The sequence below is a fragment of the Pyxicephalus adspersus genome, chromosome 6 (assembly GCF_032062135.1).
Source record: "Pyxicephalus adspersus chromosome 6, UCB_Pads_2.0, whole genome shotgun sequence".
In the NCBI taxonomy this organism is placed as follows: domain Eukaryota; kingdom Metazoa; phylum Chordata; class Amphibia; order Anura; family Pyxicephalidae; genus Pyxicephalus; species Pyxicephalus adspersus.
This window is the reverse complement of record NC_092863.1, coordinates 45,141,271-45,158,430: the sequence shown is the minus strand read 5'-3', so window position 1 is coordinate 45,158,430 and position 17,160 is coordinate 45,141,271. Positions and strand designations below refer to the sequence as shown.

General features: G+C 38.3%; 1 protein-coding gene across 3 annotated transcripts in view; it reads right to left on the bottom strand.

Moving 5' to 3' along the window:
* Positions 1–17,160, bottom strand: part of SPECC1L (sperm antigen with calponin homology and coiled-coil domains 1 like) — a 43,532-nt gene that overhangs the window by 10,721 nt on the left and 15,651 nt on the right. For 2 of the 3 annotated variants that reach the window (XM_072415557.1, XM_072415558.1), the window contains exons 3-13: positions 13,529–13,667; positions 11,166–12,748; positions 10,806–11,013; positions 8,187–8,260; positions 7,230–7,405; positions 6,954–7,120; positions 6,743–6,870; positions 5,767–5,857; positions 5,561–5,644; positions 3,968–4,127; positions 1,572–1,674 (exon numbers count right to left, since the gene is read on the bottom strand). In XM_072415557.1, the coding sequence (XP_072271658.1) occupies positions 1,572–1,674; positions 3,968–4,127; positions 5,561–5,644; positions 5,767–5,857; positions 6,743–6,870; positions 6,954–7,120; positions 7,230–7,405; positions 8,187–8,260; positions 10,806–11,013; positions 11,166–12,748; positions 13,529–13,667 (2,913 nt within the window). Of the gene's footprint in view, positions 1–1,571; positions 1,675–3,967; positions 4,128–5,560; positions 5,645–5,766; positions 5,858–6,742; positions 6,871–6,953; positions 7,121–7,229; positions 7,406–8,186; positions 8,261–10,805; positions 11,014–11,165; positions 12,749–12,874; positions 13,017–13,528; positions 13,668–17,160 lie in introns of those variants that run through there. The other variant, XM_072415559.1, reaches the window with a different exon arrangement.

The following is a 17,160-nucleotide window of genomic DNA, read 5'->3' as shown; positions in this document are numbered from 1 at the left end:
CCTGCTGTCCCTTTTAAGTCCTTGACAAATCAGTTTATTACTGGGGCTTGACTTGCCCTGACTTAATGGCTGAGCTACCACAATATCAGGAAACACGGGATTCCTGTACACAATGACTTATTTTACTGGACACAGATATTCTCTGGGCAGTAGAAGACCGGTTGGCAGGGGTCTGCCATGGCAGAAAAGCCAAGCTCAGATAAAGTCCAGCAATAACAAAGCGACACTAAATCAAAGGAGGAGACAAAAAAGCTAGAAGTCAGCCAAGTATTAGTACTCACCCTCTGAAGTCTAAGCTAAGGTAATACTTTCATGTTTGAACATTAAAGGTCAGAACTTAAAAACAAAAGAAAAACACCCCATTGATATGAAGAGCAGAGAACATCTGAGGAAAGCCCATTCCTCAGTGCTTCCATGTTCAGAGCTGTTAAATCATGACCAGTGCAATCAGGTAAGATGCAGATCTGGGATATTCTGAGACACTCCAACCCTGATCCTTTAAAGAGTGCAACAGAGCCATGATATCTCTATAGGAGACCTGCGACCAGCAAATAATCACACAAGGGGTCTTACCAACCCCTTTGCAGTAGTAATACCATTTTATTTTTTAAAAAGGAAAAAAAAATCTAAAACATGTCATGTAAAGGTGACAGTGCACCATTGTTGCTATTGTGGCCATGAGCTTACTTTCTAAAACTTTTACTACAACAGATGCAGGTTACTTATTTTTTTTCAGTGGAAGCTGAAAGGCTCAAGACTATTTCTAAAATACTTTGTGAGACAGTTTTGATGGTGAGTGCTGTAAAAATTTATTATGCCCATGGGCTTGTTTACATCCTTTTACAGTGCTATGCTCCAAATTATTTATGACAGTAGCAGTGGAAAAGTTAATGTTTCCTTTAAAGGGTCCTTGCTAATGCAATTAGCTGAGACTGGCATGTACCGTCCATGTTTCTGTCCTGTAAGGTTGCACAGCAGAGATTTTGTCTCTAACAGATAAGTAAAAATTTAAACCAAAACTTTCTTTAGTTTAATTTACTTGAATTACAATAAATGTCCAATCTATGAAGGTTATGCAAGTTTTACTTTACATGAGAATCCTAAAAGGTACCAGCTGGGTTTATATGTAAAAGCGGTATAAGGCTAGGTACACAAGTGCAATAATTGTTGTTAGAAAACGAACAAATAACAGATCAACAATGATTCCCAAAATCTTTTAAATAATAATTGTTTAAATATAATTCCACCAATAATGTACAAACACTAGATATGATCGTTTGAACAATGGAGGAAGTGACGTGTACCGCAGAACCATCCACCATCACTACACAACCTTACACATAATAGACAGTGAACGATCGTTGCCCAAATGGATCCGACAGGACGGTCGTTTGTTTCCAGCGACATTCCTCGTTCATCACCGTTGTTGGTCTGTCGTGCACTTTTTTTTATTAATGATTATCCGACAATTGGTCGGTAATCGTTCATTTACAATGACAATAATTGCAGGTGTGTACATAGCCTAAGCAGCAGACAAGACACATGCGTTCTTTTCACAATTTCATGCTTACCGGGTAGCCCTCAGTCTTTTTCTGACACCACTTCAGCAAAGCATTCCTCTTGGATCCACCATACTCTCGTGCAAGGGCTGCCAAGGGGTCCTTTCTTTCCTCCCTAAAATATGCAAATTTGTAGTAAGTCTTTTAAAAAGTCTATAATATAAATAAATCAAATATGAATAGAGAATATGATTATAGTCATCTTTCTGTACACGCATGGATCATAAAAGATTGTGTAAAGGAACAACTTTCTCACAGTGTAGAGCTACAACCACAACGATCAATCAGTGAACATTGCTGCTACAACACAGCAAGGCGTTCCTACAACAATAAGGGGTTGGTATCAACCAATACATTTTGCTTCATAGGTAAGTTACTAGATGTCTAACACAATATAAATTTTGACTATTGGCAATTAGCAAAGCTCATACTTTATTCCTATTTGAGAGCTCTACCGCTGATCCAGGAAGAATAGTGTTACATTCCTGCAGTGAGACCACTGCTTCCACACACACACTGCAAGGATCCCACACTATAGCATGGACAGGACACAGGCTTTTCTACAGTTTGTTTCAATAAGACTGACACCTAAGCTAGGTTAGGTTGGATGGTATTTACATCTACAACTTTTAAAAGAGGGAAATAGACAGGAAGAAATATAATGCTGACTCATTTCCATGTCTACATAAAGTAATAGCTTTATTCCAAGAAACACATTTTTTTGAATGAAGCTCCATCCACTTTGTCTAAGAGACAAAAGAGCTGCCCAGAAGTCAATGAAGAATTTGTTTACCACACAGGATGATAGAAAGGAGTTGCACAAAATTTTTAATTAACCAAAATGTGAAGACAATGTAAGTCCTGTCTATGTAGTCATAAATAAGGAAAAAGAATCCATTTTTATTTGTTTATAGTATAAAGTAATGCAAATATTTTTGTTTACATTTAGATAGAGTTGTGGGGGGGTCACAATCATTGTATTTTTTTTTTCTTCCTGTATCCCGTATGGGAGATTGACTAATGTCAGAGGAAATGTAAGCGAGGACTAAATTTTGGGATTAGACATTCATTACATGGCAGCTATTCATAATTTGTGGAGAATTATTCATTCATAAATCACAATTTTGTTATTTTCTTTATTTTGCCATTCTACACAGATTACATAGATTAACAGGCGGACTTTCTGAATCAAACATTTTTTAGACTGCCAAATAAGAGAGTAGCAAGATGAGAAAATAACGTTGCTAATTAAATTGGAGCTTCATAGACCATTCAGGACATCAGTAGGAGAGCTGGATGCTCTTAATTAATTTCTGAAGATGCAAATATATGTTGCCAATAATGCAACAAACCGCCATACTAAGTTTCATCCAAAAACTCATGTCTTTTTACACAAAATATCCCTCCAGATGTTAGACCAATCTGCTAAAGCAGCTGCGGAGTTTACAAGAAAGAACATTCAACACTTTTATAAAGGCAGGCTGCCAGTGTGATTGTTTTTCCTATACTTCCACATAGCTAAATGTTCAAATACGGAAAGTTAGTGGGACAAATTAAAGGCAATAGGTTTCATTTAAATTGGTATGTACACATCTTTTACCAGCATAAAATATTAAAATAATGTTTTGCATTTAAACCCACTGCAACTTTCTCTCTACAAAAATTGTGGATCAAAATTTGTCCTAATAAATAGCCACTTTTAAAGCAAGACATTTCCAGCATGCTGTAAGATATATAACTGCACAGTTACACAAGGGAGTATAGAAAGTAACGAGTGGGGAACCAAGGAGGTTGCAGACACAGCAATTTATACAATTTGAAGCCACACAATAGAGTCAGCGTAGAGGGTAGCCCAATTTCATTTTGTTTGACCAGTGATAGCCATCAACAGGAACAAGTGTGTGAAATCGAGAATGTGAGTGATAGGTTTGTTGTGTACATAGGCAAGTGACTGAATTATATAGCATGGGTAAAAGTCCCGTGGGCAAGAACTCAAGCAATACGTGTGTTTCTCTGGTATAAGATAAAATGAAATCACTTTCATTTACAGAAAGCAGGAAATGACTGGTCTATGTTTGACAGGAAACAGAATTGGTTTGTGCTTGCTCTGGATTGGCATAGTGTTCCGTCTCCTTGCTTTCACTTGTTGGTTTGCAACTCCACCTGTATCTGAGGACTACATTGAGTGCTTAGAAAGTAACATCTTAGACTTCTAATATACAAACTATCTATTTACATAAATGTTACAAAACAACATATTTTATTGAATTGTATTAATACAACTGAAATACAGTTTTGAAATACAATTTTTATTGAATGCTTAGCCAGATGAAATATTGGTCTTTTATATCTGCTTGGAATTCAGCTTGAAATGAATGAGCTTGTTTGCTGCTCTGTCACACTTTTACCTGATTCGGTTCCGTGCAGTGGGTGTGACAGATGCGGTAGGAGAGGAAGAAGTAAGAGACAGTTGTGATGAAGGTGAAGTCATTGACATCAAAGGAGAAGCAGAACTTCCATCTGGAACAGTGATGTCACGTTTCAGTTCCTCGCTACTACGGCGTGACACTAGAAAAAGAACAGAAATAACCTTACAGAAAGTATATAAAAGGAAACAGCTTTTAGGCTCTGATAATGACACCAAGAGGACACGTTGGGCACATGATGCAATTTCCGACATATCTCTATGTACAAATATGGCTCTTAATTTGATGACCATACTTGTTAAGAAGAAAGTTGACAGACATGCCGAATAAACAATACGGTATCAAAAGAATTTTAAATTGCCTGTTTATTTTTAACAATTAGGCTTGGGTGAATACCAACTAAAAACTTTCACATTATAGCAATTATTACCCAAATTCTAGCCTGTCTCTACCTCATGAGACCTCAGACAAGCACAGGAAATCCCTGTGGAAGTTCAGGTTAGATACTTCCTCAGAAATAATATTTCTATTCTAAGCACAGGAAGTAAAAAACACACACAAAACAAAGGGGGAAGACAAACAAATGATTTAGTAAAAGCGTAAATGTAACAAAAAACACATACTCAATAATACATTTGGAAGCTACAAAATAACATCTACACACAATCATTACTGGAAACACTCATTTCCCTATAGAAAATCGGGCATTACCCCAACTATTACATACTAAACTTTACCCAATGTTCCCACATTTGTTTATATGACACTGATATCCACAATTTAGTTAAAATAATCCTAATCCTATAGATAGACCAGAAATGACATTCTCCCAAAGTATACTTATTATTGAACATTATAAAAATCTATGCAATGACTGTATTCACATTTTCTTCCTTCATTTATAAAATTGTTTTTTATTAAGGAAAATGTATGAGTATTATAATAAAATTGTTCCTGGGTAAAGCTTTACATTTATTTGAAATATTTAGTAAATTAGTATAATATTATAATATTATATTAGTATAATAGAAGTGTATTCTTCTCAGATTTACTTAAGTCAATTGTCTAAAGAACCTAACAGCACAAGCTGAAATGTACATGCTTTGGTAAATGATTCACTGTAGTGACCTAAATGTTAGGGCCCATTCACACTTGCATTTCATTGAGCAAAACATTTGCATTTTACCACATGAAAAACAATTGCAAGAAAACTGCAATATTTCAGTGTCAAAGTTCCAATTTCTGCACAGCAGTTAAGTGTGCTTTAGAAAAGGTAAACTCTGTGAGCTCATTACCACACATGGCAGTTGAAAATTGCTTCCTTAGCCATATCAGTTTCAATATGAGTTAGCCTGCTTTCTAGTGTTCTTTTTAGCACTACAATTATTGTACATATGTAGTAAAAGCAAAATACAATTTTATCTGCATAAAAAACATGAACTGTATGTTTATCTAAAATTCACTACAGGTAAATTTTCCTTGTTGTGATTCACTGCCTTATAGAAATAATGGATGCTAAACCATTAGTTACTCTGTAAAAGTTTCACATTGATAGTCAACAAGTTTATGCTTTACCAGAGATGGATTTTGAGCTGTCTATAGCTGGGACCCGAGGTAAAGCTGCTGCTGTTCTGCTGCCAGAAGTTCTTAACAGATGCTCTGCAATAAAAACACAAAATTAATGTGTGCTGTTCATTTACAGCTATGGATATAATTAGTGCAGACTTATGTGCCAAGACACAAACAGCAACATGCCACTCAATCCTTCCCATGCTACATACCTTGTACAGGTATTTCAGCATAACTTGGTCTTTTCTCTGACATGCCTGGCAATGATTTAGTAGAAGATATAGGCCCACTAATGGAATGTCTCTGCAAGGACAGAAAGAAGAGAATGAAACATCAACATTAGGTTTTGTGGCATATCTAATTAGCTGATGTAATAGAAAAGCATAATACAGGCATATATAAAGTATACAGAATATTTAGGGTGATATTTCATTACAGAGAATGCCAGTAACACATACAAAAATGAAGGAGTCATACACACAGTCATTAGGGACCCAGGATTCACACATTTGTAAATAGACCACTAAATTATAAATTCCATTATGCTCCTTTCAACTCGTCAGCTCTGTATGCTCCCCATAGGATGATTTACTATTTCAGTTTGTCTTGGTAACCAATGTCACTGGGACACCAAGTGTCATGTTGTGGTAGTCATCAGAATAGGGGAGGGTGAATCCTCAAATGGAGGACACCATATTCATGAGTGGATCACTTGTTACTTTACATGTTTGCCCAATTTGGTTGGATTACGAAATAGCTGTATATCTTTATAAGCATTTTCCAATGTACGTTAGCCAAGCCTGTCTGGGAAGAATGGATTTGCATCCCATTGTGACAATCCCCTCCCTCCCCCTTCTTCCTCACCAGACTGCTGACAAAATGGAGAAAAATGCCCGAATGATACTAAAGGAAACGTCTATACAACAAGTTTGGTATGGAGGAAAGGCTTTAATATCCATTCTCTATTCTAAAGCACTAAATGTGCACTTCCTTTGTCAGACATTTCTCAAATATGACTATTGTCTATTAGCAGACAGCCTAGCAAATAGCAAGATCCTAAATGCACACTTTTAATAACCAAGCAAAAAACCTTTTCAGGATTTTTTTTTAAGAAATGTACCGATACATAATCATACTTATTGTACACAGGACACAGAAATATTCAATAAATGACTGTCCTGTAGATACCTGCATGGGGGACACAGCAGCAGCAGGTGGGGTCTTCATAGGGCTGGGGCTCAGAGGTGTGCGGGGAATTGTGGTTGTTGTTGCTGCTGCTGCAGCTGCTACTGCCACAGCGGATGCAGGAGTGGGGGCTAAAAAACAAAGAAATATGATTTTCTGTAGTGATTTCAGAGAACTCTGAACTAAATTGAAATAAAACCTTTTGTATTATTACCTGGAGAAGATGCATTATCAAAGGATTTGATGAGGGTCTTGACAGTGGGTGTGGGCTCAGAAGAGGTGGAAGACCTGCGACTAAGACCCATTCCCTGTCTCAAAGCAGCAAGATCCCTCTCCACAGCATTCATGTAATTATAGACACGACCGCGCTCCTCCTCCTGCCTAGAGAGCCATAAAAAATTAAATAAGTCAAAAGTTAAACACACAAGGACGTTTCCTTGTTGCTATACTAGCAAATGATATTGATCTGCTACTATACTAGCGTTCTTACTTGCGAGATGTGGCATTCTCCAGTTCCTTGTTAAGCTTTTCATTCTTCTCCTGTGCTTCTTGCAGCCGCCGTTTAAGTTCTCCAATTTCTTCCTGCGCCTCAGACTTGATGTCATTAGCAATTACAACAGCAGTTTGCAAATCAGCTTGGAACTGGCGCCATTCAGCAGATTCCTCCTGGGATAACCATCACATTGAGAACCATTAGAACCGTAGTGTAAAACACACCATTAATAGAAACACCTAGTAAAGCAGGCAGCAACAATTTTATAAACAACCCATTTCCGTCCTTGACCATGATAGGACAACAGTGTCAGTACCAAGAAATTTGGTCACATGAAAGTCCAGACCCAACCAAAATAGCTACAGCTAAATTGGGCTGCAATGTAAAGGCCAATGTAGAACAGTGCCTGGTTTACTGGATTGGGCTACAGGTGTTGATAAAACTGGGCAAAACTATTTTTTAAATATTTTCTTTTTCATTGTCTTTATAACAGATATGATCATGTTGATGGATCATCACATTTAAAACCATAGGAATGCTATGCTGAAAAGTATGCCAAAGCTCACAGAGAGAGCATGATGTATCGGGTGCAGTAAGAACAATAACAACACGTAATTGGACAGATAAAATGGGACTGATCTGGCCATTAAGCTGTATGACCCTTTTTAGGTTCAAGTATAGAAAAAAAATGAGTAAGAGATGGACCTTGCAGGTGGACATATCTATTTGCTTGTAATTAGAAAAATATCATCACTTATGAGCTGTTCTTTTAGAAAGAACTCCACCAAATGATTCAAGGTAGCGGTATTTGAGATCAATTCAGATTTTATTAAACTGCAGACTGAGGTGCTTGACAGACAGCTACAATGTCACATAAATCAAGAGTAATCAGCCAAAATACTATCTATGGACACTTCAAACATTAACCTCACACAAAATTGATGGTGTCCTTACCCTCAGCTTCCTGTTCAATATTTTGATTTCACGCTCCATGTCATGTTTCTGATCCTGCAGCTTTTTTACAGTATCTGTATTGCAAAAGGAAAAAATCAAGTAGGGGTTGCACACAACAATGAATTAATATACATGATGCACTTATTGCACTTATGGCTTTGCAAGGGTAATACCCTGGGGATAGATTTATAAAGACAAAGGTGTAAAAGGAAATAGGAAAAAATATTAACATTTAAACTAGGGGCCACATGTGAAACATGACTTGATAAGTACGGCCTTAACACCTCCTAAGGGTAACATTTCTGCCTGGCGATGACAAATGTTGTTGAAGCTGCAAACATTGTTTCAGCCACGGAGACAGAGGAGCTGAAGGCAAATGGCACGTACAGGACAGGATGTCATCTAAAGACCGTTTGTAACCATGTCATTATAAACTGCTGTCACTTCAGAAACACTGTAATTAGGACAATAGACTTGAAGATAAGTAAATTTACTACATACGCAGGATTACAGTAAATAAAGCATAAATCAAATTTTTTTTTTTTTTTTTTGGACACATGCACAAAGACACATGTCCCTACCAAAACGTCCGATTTACATTTCATTTTTCTAGTTGTCTTTGCGTCAAATTCAGATGAGTGATTTTCATCTCTGAAACTGGATGTGTTTATTCACTTAGGACCCAGGTATATGGACAAATCTGGACTAATTTCTTCATATAGTTGATCTGAGGGCCCACTTTTTTTGATAATATATATTGTCCCCCCCCCCCTCCCCTTTTCCTTTATAGACAAATGCATTAAAAAAAAAAAAAAAGCATGCTTTTTAGTAAAGAATTAAACTATTTACATTTCGGGTATGTTCATTTGAGTCCCTGGACACCCCCAGCAATTTTGGACACAATACTATGTTTAGTTGCTTTGCAGTGTGCTTTTAAATTGGCAAGCAGCTTAAAAAAAACAACATGATTCTTAAAATATTTTCACCGAGGACATGTTCCCAGATGTTCCCTGACAACCCCAGCAATTCTAGTCACAATACTATTTTTATTGACTTTTTAATTTTTGTTTACAATAACTTGAAAAGTTGGCGGGCAGCCTAAATACAGAGGTTTTAGGATTATACCTTCAATTTTACATCTACCTTTTACCAGTGAAATCAACTTTATGAAATGTGCCTGCACATCATTAGTATCATGTAAAGAAGAACTCTTGAATGAGCACAGTAGGACACAGCCAGCAACCAAATATTCTGTTTTAAAGTGCTCAGACTCAAACAATAACACAAATGTTGATCATAGTTTTGAGTACTTGTGTTAGTTTTTTTTTAAACTATTGATGGTAAGCTGGTTCGGACTTCAGAAAAAATACAACAATGATCTATAAGGCATCTGCATTTAATACCTTTTTAATATATATTTGAAACCTAATTTTAAGCCAAACTAGAAACTAAATGTTCAATCTTTACACACAGTGCCACCTGCTGGTTACCTTGATCAATTACAAAGTAGGCAACTGTACATGCACCAGTAGTAGTTAATGTGGACCTTGAACCCGTTTGCTTTGGTTTATAAAATGTGCTTCACTGCATTGCTTTATTGTTCTAAATCAACACACTTATACCCCAACCAAATCCTATGCTATCTTGTTTTTCACAACCCTGCCGCCTTATGTCATGTCCTACACCGCTTTTCCAGTCACAGTATCTTCCTGGTCTCCTGCACCTGGCCCCTGATGACAAGGCTCCAGATCTCACACGTACAGAACAAGCACTGACAATGGGTCATTTGCTGGTGTGGTACCTGCCGCCTCCTGGGATTTCTAGGTATCTCAGGGGGTTACAGGATTAACATGTCAGTGATCAACTAGGCAAAAAGAAAAATATCAATTAAAAGGTACTAAAAATAAATACAAAACAAAGTGGATCACAGTATTAAGCCAAAAAGTCATTTCTAATGAAAATTCTGCTTTTATAAGGGCCTGAAAAACACAGCAGCTAAAAATGTAGGGTTTATAAAAAATGCCCTTAATGCAGAACTTTAAAAAAAAGTCACCTTTACCTCTGCAGATCTCTCCAGAGCTTTCCGGGATTGGGTCCCACGATGTCCAGTTAAACGTCTTCGTCCTAATGCGGAAGAAGCACCATTCTTTTTTACACTTTTTCTGCCTTCTGCTTACATAACCTGCGGTAAATGGGTTGGGGGTGGGGTGTGCTGATCCACTGCTCATCTGTGAGATCGGCATTTTTTTTTACCCCCATTGAAGAAAAAGCTTCTTCTGTGCATGCCTAAGATCCTCATGAGCAGGAGCAGCAGCCAAATCCCATCAGGCTCTGCGCTCCCACTCTGTCTTTACTGCTGCGGTAATAAAGACAGAAGAGGAGGGGGCCACTTTAAATAAATGTTACAAGTGAAAATATTCAGATTTATGCTTATCCAAGCCAGGTAAAAAAAATGCATTTCTGCAAGTCTTGCATTATCTCAAATATATATGCAATTAGCCAGTCAGTCATTCAGAAGGTATTAAAAGTTTTAATGGTTTCTCATAGGATTAGAGTGAAAAGGAAGTAAGCTTGTGAATGATGTATCTTTTCATATTTGCAAGCAAGAACACTACTTACTCTCCAGGTCAGATATGATGAGGTTGTCATGCAGCTTCACAGCTCTGTGCTGTTCCACTTCATCTTCCAGTTCAAATATGGTCTCCTTCATATCACTGCGCTCCGTCTCCTTTTCCTCCAATTCACTCCTTACTTTATCAAGTGCCAGGGTCAATTCTGACACCTGCTTTTGTGCTTCTTCACGGAATACTCTGTATTCATCTTCCAGCTAAAGACATTCATAAGAAAAAGTCAAATTCTATTGCAAGCATACACCATGTTACCTAAATATAACAATTTACACTAAGATCTGACAGAGGCACTCCAATAAACAATTTCACATTGTAATTTGTGTATATCACTCAGTAATAACATTTTTACCTTATCAAAGGCATCTTGCATACGTCTGAGATCACTCTGTACATGCAGCAACTCCTCCTGCAAGTTCCCTGCCAGAGCTTCTGCTTTTTCTTTATCAGAACGCACACTTTCCAGTAGGTTCTGGATGTGAGTTGCATCATCTGAGCTGTGGATAGAGTACAGTTCTGCCACTCGTTGTTTCTCTTGCTCCAATTGAGACTTAAGACGGGTACATTCAGCCTGCTCTGTATTAAGGGATGCTTTATACTCTTCTAGAGTGGCTGCTAATGCTTGCTTTGCATGTTGTTCAGCTTCAGCAATACGCTCCATATGGTGGTTCCGCTCTTTGAGTGCTCGAATCACATCTTGAGCATCCTTGTTATCTTGTTCTGCCATCTTGAGAGTGTTGCTCAAGTGCTGTTGGACACCCAACAACTGCTCTCGTTCAAAGCGGCTACTTTCAACCAATTCCATGTATCGCTGCTCAAGCTCTAAGTGACGGTTACTTTTAAGGTCCTCATCCAGAGAGTACTGTACATGGTGCTCATCAAGGAGTGCTCGTGCGTACTCCAATTGGCGACTGAACAGTTCCAACTTGTCGCTTTGCTGGCAAAGAGAGTCCATTAAAATGACCTTTTCTTCACCCAACCGTTCATTCTCACTATTTAGCTCCTGTGTAATTTGCTGCAAGTCAGCCAGCTCCTGAAGAGTGGCTTGTAGCTCCTCAGCTGTGCTATGTTGGTTCTCTTCCATTTGGTGAATACGCTCCGTCAGACAAGCTACTGACACCTCACTCACGTTGCCACTGCTACCTTTTCGTGAACGCTCAGTACTTGGTAGACCTTCTGATTCAGAGGATGAAGATGGGGCATCCAAAGCATCATCACTAGATGTGAGTGGCTGATAAACCTCACTGCATTCACTATCTAAGTTATCCATAGAACTACTCCTCCTTTCACCAGTCAGTGTGCTCTCATCCTGGCTCAAAAGGTCCTCCATGGACCCAGGAGCAGAGCCCTCCACAGATGAAGCTAAAGTGCCCCCTCCACAGTCACTGTGGCTGCCAGCAGCCATATCCATGGGTTGGTAACAGTAAAGCTTCTCTGTAACATCAACTTGTTGACCCAATGAAAAACCCAATGCATTTAGCCGATCCTTAAGCATTCTGTTCTCATTTTTCAGCTGTTGGAGTTCTTCCCGCACAACAGCATTCTGTTCTTGTAACTGCAAAACAGGGGGATCTTCAGAACTCTTGTCAGAAATGTCAAGTCCAAGCTGTGATTTGATATCCCTTAGCTCTGTACGGAGAAGCAAAATCTCAGCATCTTTGTTTTTGGCAAGACTAAGCAGGTCCTTCACCTTGGCTTCAAGAGCAACGCGATCACTGATCTGGTTATCTGATTTGGATTTGCTCATACGAAGAACATCAGACTCTGCACGAGCTCGAGATCGTTTAGTGGGGGCTGTTACCTCTCCTGCATTAACACCAGATCCTTGTGGTTTCTTGATAGCATTTAAACGAGATCTCTCTCTGACTCTTTCCCGGGAAGATCCCGCTTCCTTTGCCCCAGATGAGCTACTTCTTTTACTGATGGAGTTGCTGCCTGTATGAAACAAACACAGCAACACTAAATCTCAAGAGACACTTAGGTTTAACAATATTATTTTACAAATCAGCATATAACTAAGAATGTGTCCAGAATATTCATGCTTAAAGAATTTACACATACCAAACATGAAGTGGATGTGCGGCAGACTGCTGGCCTTGTATTTTGAAGCTTTATAAAAATAAGTATGCAGAAGTTATCTCATTCTGGCCTGGCGATTTGAGATGGCCAACCATGAAAAGATGCTCAGATTAAAGATCCTGGCTTGCAATTTAAGGGTTAGTTCCACCTGGCTTGCAATTTAAGGTTTAGTTCCACCTTATTTTGCATATAATCAAACAGACCTTAGAGCAGAAATGGGATCAAAAAACAATATTTCACAATGGCTGCATAAAAAAGTTACCATTTACCAAGTTGCCATGGCTTTCTACTGCACCTGTTTGGAAGAGATGTTAAATATCTATACAGTAACATACTTGCTGTCCATTTACAGTTTCCAAATAGAGGTGGCAGGGCTCTTATAAGTATTTTTTTCTAAAATAACCACCACACACAAATATTTACTTCAATCTTAAAGTTATCTGAGCATAACTTGGTTTGATTGACTAAATCATAATAATCTGCCAAACATCAACATGGGAAAAGAAAACTTAGAGTAAGCAACCTTACAGGGCCTGGTATTCCACAAATCAGTAAATTGTTTCATACAAATTCAGTTCAGGGGTATACAAGAGTAAAGTGCTTTAAGAGTTATTTTTTGAAGATGTATACATTTACCTGCACTGCTTTTTGCTCTTCCATCTGTTCCACTCATTGTTGCTCCAGAACTAGCGTTGGTTGCAGCACTGCTCTTCTTCACCTTTACACTGTTGCTTGTGGGTGGCACACCAGCCAGGAGATCATCATTACTCTTGGCCTAAAAACAATAAAAAACTAATAAGAAACATTGTAATATTTGGAAAAATGTAACAGGAATGCAACATTTCTAACCTTGCTATGGCAAAGGGTACTTTCTTTTGTAACTGGTTCTTTTTTAAAGGTCCCAGTTAACAGATTTTTGTAATAAAAGTAGATGTAAACCCACCTAATAAAATTTGATATATTTATTGGTATTTTACCACTTTCATTAAACAATGCTGCAATAAAGGTCATTCTTCAGGAACAATCTGTTATACGGTAACATAAATCCTTGCTGTCCTACATAGCAAACCTGTCAAGATGTGTTTCTGTTATAAGCAGCTGTGATAGCATTCATTGATACATTGATGGAATGTTTTTCCTTCTTACTTAGCTTTAAGTAATTTGCCTAAATTGTTTAGATCCAGGTGGCTGACAGGTCACCAGCTATCTAGTATTCAGGTGCAAGGCAAGAGACCAACTCAGGCTAAAAATGTTATGGTCAACAAGGGGCAAAATACCACATACATCAAAGAGATGTTTAAACAATTTAGGACTTACATGAGCATTTACCGTATTTATTCGAGTATAACGCGCACTCGTGTATAACGCGCACCCCTAATTTTCGATTAAACATCGGTATAAAATTTTGTTTACACCAAGCATTTTAATTGACAAAAAATATTATTGAACACGTGCGGCCATGATAAAAATCATTTATTAACAACTTAAACTGATATAAACACAATACCGAAATAAAATTAGCGGCAATGCTTACCGTAACGTGTGGGCGAGGAAATGAAGCGGCAAACCCAATTCGGGGTTGGCAGGGCTGGGGTGGCAGTGGCGGCCGGTCCATTGAGGGCGTACGCGAATTGTGAGTTTGCACTGCGCCTTTTCCGGGCTGCAGCCGCTCACTGTACGCGAGGGCGAAGGAAAAAAAAACGTCACCGCGTCGCGTACAGTGAGTGGCTGCAGCCCGGAAAAGGCGCAGTGCAAACTCACAATTCGCGTACGCCCTCAATGGCCGGGCCGCCACTGCCACCCCAGCCCTCGTTTATAACGCGCACCCAAACTTTGATTTCTTTTTTTGGTATAAAATTTTGCGCGTTATACTCGAATAAATACGGTAGATCTGTGACTTATTCTCTTTAAAGGTTTATGTTGGACAAAACTGCTATATTCATCCCATTGTGACCCATTATGGAAATATCTCTTTAGCCATATTTTCCACAAACACCTATCCCAATACAATATATGTTTACTGTACAATTTATTTATGACCACTTCTTAAAGATCGGTCTACCTTTTTTTTAGAGGTGCTTCCTATATCATTCTAAAAAACATTTATACTTAATAATTTATTGTTACAGTAAATGTCAAGGTGCACATGCTCATGCGATTCCAGCAGATCGCGGAGTGCAGCACAGGGCATTTTCCTGAAGATGCCTTTTGTTGAACAGTACCAAAAGACATGCAAACTGTTGAATTCATTCTATTTTCTGAAGCAGTGCTGCAGTGTGAATTTTGCACACTGATGTGAACAGGGCATCAGACCCAAGCCATGCAATACTTGAGGAAGGAAAGGGAGATGGTTAGGCTAACAACTTAGCAACTCAGAAACCAAAGCACCCCAAATGACAGCAATATTTCTACAGTGTCAAACAAAAATATAAAGACACAAAATAAAATATATTTGCACCCCTTCGTACATTGTTTGAGTAAAATTTGAAGGCAACAATTACATTTTGTTTTTATTTATTGTCAACCTACAAAGAGCATAAACAAAATAAATTTTAATCAAACCAATATTTACAATGGGAGAGTGGGTGGGTTGTGTCTCTCCCATGCCCACTGCATAGGAGAGACATGGTCCGTGGCTCTGTCCAGTGCAGCCCCCCTATCCGGGGCCTTCTCCTGACTCTGCTGGGGGGTGCACCGGACAGAGCTGCAGTCCACCAAAATTTTCTCCACAGGTTGGGGACCGCTGATCTAGAGAACAAACCACTGCTATTTGGTGAATTTAGGCTGTCAGTTAATTCTTTCCCTTGGTGTAATTCGGGACTGGCCCAATGATGTTGAGATCCGGGCTCTCTAGGGGACATACCATCTTACAGGACATTACAGGACTGCTGCTTGGTCATTTTGTTGATGATAGTTCATTATAACTTTGGTTTAACTTTGTTAAGTCCTTAATCCTCCTGCCTCCATGATAGTATTGCATGATGATATAATGGTATTGTACCCGTATTTGGCAGAATTAGAGAGAACATTCATTCTGGCCAAAACTCCAATTCTATGTGCAGAAATGTAACTACAAACCTGCATCAATCCTCACAGCTGCTTACAGACACTTACCCCTGTTTTGCCCTACAAGACATCAGCAAACAAGCTGCCTTCTGTGTTTCAGGTAAACAATTCAATTTTGGACAATGCTTTGGACAATTTTCTGCACAGCAGTAATTGCACTTTTGTGCATAGGCAAGTTGCTTGGCCTTGAACGTTTAATGGTTTAAACACAGCCTTTTTCTTTGTCCTTCTGCTAAGACTCCTGGATAATAAATTAGGAAATGTCTAACTTAGAGAGAGTTTATTGATGCTTTAGGACTTTGTTTTTTTGCTGTGCTATTGCATAAGATTTTTTTTTTTTTTACAATGAACTACCTTTTATACCAAATAGCGTAATTTTCTGTTTATACCTTTTGTAGGTTGTAGAATAGGTTTATTTATTTATTGTTAAATCCTACATTTACAATATTAATAGGGAATTTTGCAGTGTTGTGAACATACACTTGTTGCCTGCATAAAAAAATAAAAACATGCCACTTTCCCCCCCACCATTGAGACCAATTAAAAAGATATGTGTAGACATCAACCACACACAATCTGTTTCAGGGATCTGTATGTACATACAGTAGTATGCGCTCATGTACAGACATACAAAACACTCCAGAATATACCGGGTTTAAAAAAATAGTAGGAGCACCATCTAGTGGCATGTGCACCGTGCAGGAAAACCAAGGAAATTTTAAAAAGCGTGCATTAAGTACACAATGTTATAAAAAGTGCTCAAAAGGTTCAATGCAACTATTTTTTAATAATAAAAAAAAATTATGACAATGCAGGATTTTCTATGCTACTTGGTAACTTCATGCATTGTAAATTGTTTGAATAGACCATTAAAAAAAACACATCTCATGGGTAGAGGGGGTGTGCAGGTGAAAGTTTATAGAATACATACCAGAGAAGAGGGGGAAAGTTAACAAGGGTGACTTGAGCCAAAAAGCTGTTAAGGAGGACCATAAAACAGCATGAGCATATATGGAAAGTCAGCTACAATAAAACCAGAAAGCTGGGACTCTTTGGAAACAGCATTTCTGGAAAAATGTTCAGCAATATTAATGACAGATTTGTAATAATGAGGCGGGTCTGACCCCTTCTTACACAGAGCTATATTTGTCATTGGTTGATGTACTGCTCCTGGTTTACATGCGTTATTTATTTATGGAAAC